At 34.7% G+C, this 6,808-nt stretch overlaps 1 protein-coding gene across 3 annotated transcripts; it reads left to right on the plus strand.

Moving 5' to 3' along the window:
- The first annotated feature begins 882 nt into the window (after positions 1 to 882).
- On the plus strand, positions 883 to 3,842 carry LOC105772070 (pentatricopeptide repeat-containing protein At4g16470). 3 transcript variants are annotated; one of them, XM_052632262.1, is made up of 4 exons: positions 883 to 1,316; positions 1,501 to 2,931; positions 3,160 to 3,344; positions 3,538 to 3,842. In XM_052632262.1, exons 1-2 carry the CDS (start codon positions 1,255 to 1,257, stop codon positions 2,792 to 2,794), a joined length of 1,356 nt encoding a protein of 451 aa, XP_052488222.1. In that variant the 5' UTR covers positions 883 to 1,254; the 3' UTR covers positions 2,795 to 2,931; positions 3,160 to 3,344; positions 3,538 to 3,842. The 3 variants fall into 3 exon arrangements, 2 of the variants coding, with proteins under 2 accessions (XP_052488222.1, XP_012448866.2); XM_012593412.2 differs by having other exon boundaries at positions 3,160 to 3,842; XR_008196701.1 differs by lacking the exon at positions 1,501 to 2,931 and having other exon boundaries at positions 3,160 to 3,842.
- The last annotated feature ends 2,966 nt before the right edge of the window (positions 3,843 to 6,808 follow it).

The raw sequence follows: 6,808 nt of genomic DNA on the forward strand, positions 1-6,808 counted from the left end.
GCTTTTCTAGAGGAGTATGTTATTGATCAATACCTGTAAGCCAAGTATCGATACTTAGTCTAAAAGGTATCGGTACATGACAAGTCAGTAGCCACAACACCATCTAGAAGGGTATAGTATTAATACTAGTTAATCAAGTATCGGTACTTGCTCATGAGGTATTGATACTTGAGAACTTGTGATGATTATTTTTCTTCAAGGTATCAATACTACCTTTATAGGTGTCAATATTTGGGATTGCAAGTTGTTATTAATATGTAAATTTAATGCTATTAAGAGTTAGAAACTCCTTCCAACAACCCCAAATGAAAAGATATAAGTATGATCCAATAACACTCAAATAAAGATAACAAACAAGCTTTCAAAGATCAAAGTGCAATATCTCATCTTTGAGATGTTACTTGTATTTGTGAGAGCTTAATCATTGTATATCCACCTTTGAGAGGTTTAAATTTTTTTGTTCACTTTCTTATTTCTCTTATTTGAGAGATTACTTAAGGGTTTTGAGTAATTTTTTAAAGGGATAGTGGTTCTATCTTACCAAGTTAAAAATAGTGATTTATATAGATGATGCATTATCTTAAAAGGTACCCATCAATAAATTCGAATAATCATTAGTTATGAAAAGCTAAGTTAATGAAGATACACAATTAAGATCGAACCGCTATAAAATTATTGTACAATCTTTTTGAGTTTTATATTCTTTGTTTTTTAAATACCAAGTATACTGTAAGGAAAACAATAATAACTAAAATCAAAATGTAAAATTCTTTACCTGAATGTTATTTAAAAATAACCAAATCAGAAAATAATGATTAAAATTTACACATAATTACAAGGACTGATAAAAGAATTTGGCCTAAAAACAAATTCCACCCGCCCAATTCACGAATCTTACCATTACTCTTCCACCTTCGTCCCCCTCTCCGTGTTTCTTTTGCTCTTAAACCCTAAAAATTAGCAACCAAGCCTAAGCCAGAAAGTGCCAAATCTCACTGTTTTACAAGCACACCTCTCCATCTTAGACTTACAAATGAAAAGAAATCGAAATCAATGTTAACAATTACTATTGTTTCAAAAATATCCCCCACATTTTCTCCCCCCAAAACACCCCAATCTTTGTAGCCTCTCGATTCTTCCCAATTCAAATTCTGTCCACATTAAAACCCACAATGCCTTGAACTAGTCCTCCAATTTTTCCAATCCCAATTCCAAAACTGACCGTGTGGTGAGGTCCAGGTGATCGGAGGATCCATGTTTGCTGGCAAGACGGCCACGCTGCTTCGCCGAATCCAGGCTCAAACCAACAATTGCAGGTTTGAACGAGCTTCTTTTATTTTATGTCATAGAATTGGATTAAAATCTGAACTTAGTATTATTCACAATTATGGGTTTCTGCTTATCTTGTCATATGCTATTATTCACCATTCTTTTAGTTCATTGGTATATAATTTTACGTTCTGCTATTGGATGACCTGTTACAATAATAAATACTCCCAGCTTTCAGGCCAAGCTTCTTAAGGAGTACACACAACTGAATAAGGTTTTAAGGGGTCTTTGTTTTACGGGAAGACTGAGGGAAGCTGTTGGGCTTTTATGGCGTACGAGATTGAAAGCAGATGCTGCAACGTATGCTCTTCTCTTGCAAGAATGCCTATTCAGGAAAGAACATAAAAGTGGGAGAAGGATCCATGCACATATGGTTGTTATTGGATATGTACCCAATGAATATCTTAAGATCAAGTTGTTGATATTGTATGCAAAATCAGGGGATTTAAGAACTGCCTATGTTCTGTTTGATAATTTACTAGAGAAAACTTTGATTTCTTGGAATGCAATGATTGCTGGATTTGTGCAAAAAGGTTGTGGAGAATTTGGACTTGACCTCTATTACAATATGATAAAGAATGGTGTATCGCCTGACCAGTACACTTTTGCATCCGTATTTAGAGCCTCTGCTTCCTTAGCCTCATTAGAGCATGGGAAGCGAGCTCATGGGGTCCTGATAAAGAGCCATATTAGGGAAAATGTTGTGGTCAGCAGTGCTCTCATGGATATGTATTTCAAATGCAGCAGTCTTACCGATGCTCATCGGGTATTTAATGAAGTTGTAAATAGAAATGTTTTTACTTGGACGAGCTTGATATCTGGATATGGCCAGCATGGAAGGGTTAATGAGGTTCTAGAATCATTTGATAAAATGATAAATGAAGGTTTTAGACCAAACTATGTTACCTTTCTTGCAGTTCTTTCTGCATGTAGCCATGGAGGCTTGGTTAATGAAGGTTGGCACTATTTCTTATCGATGAAAAGAGACTATGGAATCCAACCAAGAGGGCAGCATTATTCTGCCATGGTTGATCTATTAGGTCGTTCTGGAAAGTTGCATGAAGCTTATGAGTTTGTTCTTAACTCACCTTTTAAGGAGCACCCAGCCATATGGGGTGCTTTGCTTGGGGCCTGTCGTATTCACGGGGATATGGATCTGGTAAAGCTTGTGGCAGATAAATACCTTGAATTGGAGCCCGAAAATTCTGGAACATATGTTCTCTTGTCTAATACCTATGCCACTTTTGGTTTTTGGGAAAATTTGGCAGCACTTAGGAGGAAAATGAGGAATTCTGGGGTCATAAAGGAGCCTGCTTATAGCTGGATTGAGATTCAAGGGGAGGTCCACTTCTTTTTGAGGGGTGATGTATCTCATAGATGTTCTGCGGAGATTTACGAGTTGATCAAATTAATGCCTTCCATTTTAAAGGATCCAGACTATGTTCCTGATATAATTAGCTCCTAAAATCCTATGTCTTGCCCCTTATTCTGGTGTTATGTTGAGAAGACGAGCTGGTCTAAAGTTCTAAAGGTTCTTTATGTTTGAATCTTACTGGTAATGTGTTAGGAGAGACGTAATGAATCTGGTCACCCTGTCAATAGGTAAAAGCCCATTAAGATGCTGTTGTCTTCTGTTTGCTTAGTCACCTGCTGCCTACATATTAATGCAAATGTGATTTGGAAAGGTTTTTAGATCTTAGGCAAACTAATATAAAACCAAATACCACAATTTAATAGCCTGGTTGATACCATGATTACCGCTTTGTTTTGTTGTTTGATAATGATTCTTGTCTTGTTAACCTGTCTAACTGTATTTATATGGCTATGCAGAAGTGTGGCTTTAGTAAAATCAAAGAAAGATGCAAGACATGGGTTGGATTCAATTGTGACACATAATGGCATGAAACTACCATGTTGGTCGTTCGAAAATTTATCTTCTTCATTCAGCCAAAAAACTGCTCCACAATGCCCTATGATGAGGTCTGCCAGCATCAAAATTTGATGCCTTTTGTCAGGTATGATGACTGCATTTCATTTTAAGGTTTGTATCTGGCTTTTCTTTGTACCATTCTCTCGAGCGTCCCCAGTCTTAAGGGTGGCATATGCCATTGATGGAGCTCAATTCTTTGAAGACCCTTTATAACTCATCATGGCAAAACTGTGATGGCGACTGAGGAATTTATTTGATAGAGATACTATTGTTTTCAGGGTGCAAGTATAATCATTACTGGTTTTACTTATATTCTTGACGCACGCTTATGGTTTCATCCATCCAGTTCTTGCTCCGCACAAGGAGCTTGGGATCTGTGCTTGATGTCATACCTCTTACTGGTTTTAGAGTTGAAAAAACTTGGAGAAAAAAGTGTTTATAATTTATCCCTTCCTTTTAAAAGAATGTAATTCTGAACTAATTTATTTATCCCTTCCTTTCCCTCCTCCTTTGTTTATATTTATTTTCATCGTTGTAATCAAATAGCATCAGTATGAAGAAAATAAAGTTCACGTCTTTATAATTTTCTTTTTTTGAAGAAAAAAAGAGGTGTTAAAATATAAAGCAAGGGGGAATGAAGAATTGAATTTATGTCTCATGGCCAGTCCCAAGAGGTAAAAGCAGCGACGCCTCTCCAGAAGGCAATGGAATATGAGACAGCCCATCAACGGAGGAACTCCCCGGAGGGGCGACCGTCAACATCGACGGGCGTTTTTCTGTGACGTTATCTTCGGGCAACCTTTTCTCCAAGAGAAATAGTGGTTGGCTTAACCTTAACCTATATCGAACCACTGTTCTTTAAAGTCCAAAAAGCTGAACTTTTTTTTTTATTTTTAATTGATATAGATAATGATTGAAAATACAGTTGACATAAAAAGTGAGAAAAGGTTTGGGGGAGAAATAATAATAAAACAGCACAATGAATTTGAGTTCAGAAGGAGTCAGATAGGAAGCTTCAAAAATTAGATGAGAGAAAGTTGATTTTAGAATGGAGGATGAACGTGGGGGGATAGGGATGACAAGTTGTTACCTTTGGAGTTTGGAGGATTCACTTGCAGAGATGCAATATGGGATTGATTTGAAAACTGGAGGCATCTTCATTTTTTCTCTTCTCTTTCTCCTTCTCCTCCTCTTTTTCTTCTACTGCATAAACCCTAAATTGGTGCTAAAGGGGCTATTAAAATTGGTGCTAACCGAGCAGCTAGACGGTTAATGTCACCAAACAATCCACCATCTGTCATGTCACTTTGCCTTTACGTCTGTAACGGAAAACGGTTAAAAGGACTGTTTTGTTATTTTTCTAAAGTTGAGTGACTGAAATGAAACCAAGATGATTGATTAGTCAACTATCTCAAAATTGAGTGACAGTTGGTGTAATTTATCCTAAATTAAAATATTTGAACAATTCTCAATTGAATCTTGGAATAAGAGTAGTATAATTGACACATTGTGGCTAAGAGTGGAATTTGACCTCCTCCATATTCTAAACGGATGCTGTAAGCCTATGAAAGCTGGATCAGATATATACCTTTTTAACTAAAATTTTTCACTAATATTCTCAAATACATTATCATTGTTATTAGGTTAAGGTGTTAAGGGAGCTTCTAACTTTTCTAAAAAAAATCAATTAGTTTTGACAAAAAAAAATTGTAATCAAATCAACTCTCGAACATTAAAATTTTTATCATATAACTTTTTAGCTTAATTACAATTTTGGCCACTAACGTTGGCATATATTTTGTAAAATGACCCTAATTATATTTTTAGTCTTTTTAGCCATCGACTTTTGTTTTTTTTTTCAAACCGCTTTTTCTAACATATTTAATGAAGGTACCATTCAAAAATTAACGGGATGATGTGAAATTTCGTATGTGGAATATTTTTAATAAGATGTAATTTATTACTTAAAAAACACTATAAGATAATTACATATGGAAAATAATAAAATAAATAATAAATAAAATTAAAAAAACTCTTAATTTAAAGAAAATAAACGTAATTATCTAAAAAAAATTTAACTCAGTAGAAAAACCTCTCAATAAATAAATGTATAAAAAATTAGGGCCATTTTAACAAAATATGCAAATGTTCATCTCTTTTAGCTTTGCATTGTCCAATCAAACAAGCTTCATTTGCTTTAAGTTTCGTTCATCCTTTGGTGGGTACTCTCAGAAGATTTGTTTAAACATACCATATGGTGTTCCATTCTTTTTTTTTTTTATACAATAAAAGGGGTAGAGGATGGGATAACACAATTCGAACTCATGTCTAACGGGTGTCTGATAAAGGCTTTAACTATTGCTCCATACAAATAAAGATGGTTGTCCCCTCTCTTTGCTAAAAGCATCTTCAGTTGCTTTGGCTAACGCTAATCTTTTCACTAGTATTATATCCGAGTTGCAGTTAGCGCAATAAAAAATTGTTCAATTCCTATGCTTCCAAATGTGCAAACAAATTACACCAAATAATATACTCCAATTAACTCATTTATACTTCGATTGCTCCTTTCTTGCAAATTCTCAATCAGCCTAAGTTTAAAAGGTAAAGAATAGAACCTTTGCTGTTGCTATAGAGGTACAATACGAATCCATATCTTATACGTGTTGGGAAATGTGCCCATATTGTAGTAAACATGTAATTGTTTTCTATGCATTTGAACGATTGATAAATAAATAAAGTTAATTTCATATTTCACTATTATATCTTTTGTGTTTCTGTCTTTCATGTTTTGCATACATAGCGAAATTGTTACAAGAAAATATTAGCTCATTGATTTTTTAAGTTCAAGCTGATGATAAGTGGCATTGTAAGAACGTTTACATTGCAAGAAAGGTAACTTACTTCAGTAGATAATCTAAACGATTCCGTAATCCCATAAAAGAATCAAAGTGAGTATTTGATTCAAATACATAAAAGGATTATTATGTGGTCTACAATTCCAATTAAGGACATGACTAGTCTTGGTTATCGAAGTAGTTGACTCCACGGGTAGAGACATAAATATACTCATTGGAAGAATGATACATTTCTGAGTCCATTTGTGAATTAATTCACTTGTGATGTTCATGGTGTGACTTACCCAAATCTTGAGCTAGCCACCGGCCATGCGTATGAAACTCATGTGCTTTGATATAAGTGGAGGCTTATGCTCTAAAGATGATCGAGCCGATAACTGGTAAGTTAGGTACATGACTTGTTTATGACATGACTTTACTAGCAACAATAAAATTCATAGCTCGATTAAAGAGTTAATGATATTTTCTTATTGAATTATGTGGATTGGTAAATATGGAACGTGACTATGGGTTGCTTGTTCTCGAATGAGCAATTTATCATAGTCATTATTTGACAGTGATCATATTAACCATTAAGAATGAATAGCTTCGTAAAGAATATATAATAATGAGTTTTCAATCATGGTACTTCTTGTGGACTCATTCCATGATTAAGTAAACTGCGAATTATCAGAACGATACTTCTAGATTTAAT

This window comes from Gossypium raimondii, chromosome 6 (genome assembly GCF_025698545.1).
Source record: "Gossypium raimondii isolate GPD5lz chromosome 6, ASM2569854v1, whole genome shotgun sequence".
NCBI classification, from domain to species: Eukaryota; Viridiplantae; Streptophyta; class Magnoliopsida; order Malvales; family Malvaceae; genus Gossypium; species Gossypium raimondii.

Bases quoted from the DNA above. Each gene is read 5' to 3' on its own strand.
- LOC105772070 (XM_012593412.2), top strand. From the start codon at position 1,255: ATGTTTGCTGGCAAGACGGCCACGCTGCTTCGCCGAATCCAGGCTCAA. The intron at 1,317-1,500 runs GTTTGAACGAGC...AAATACTCCCAG, and splicing joins GCTCAAACCAACAATTGCAG to CTTTCAGGCCAAGCTTCTTA.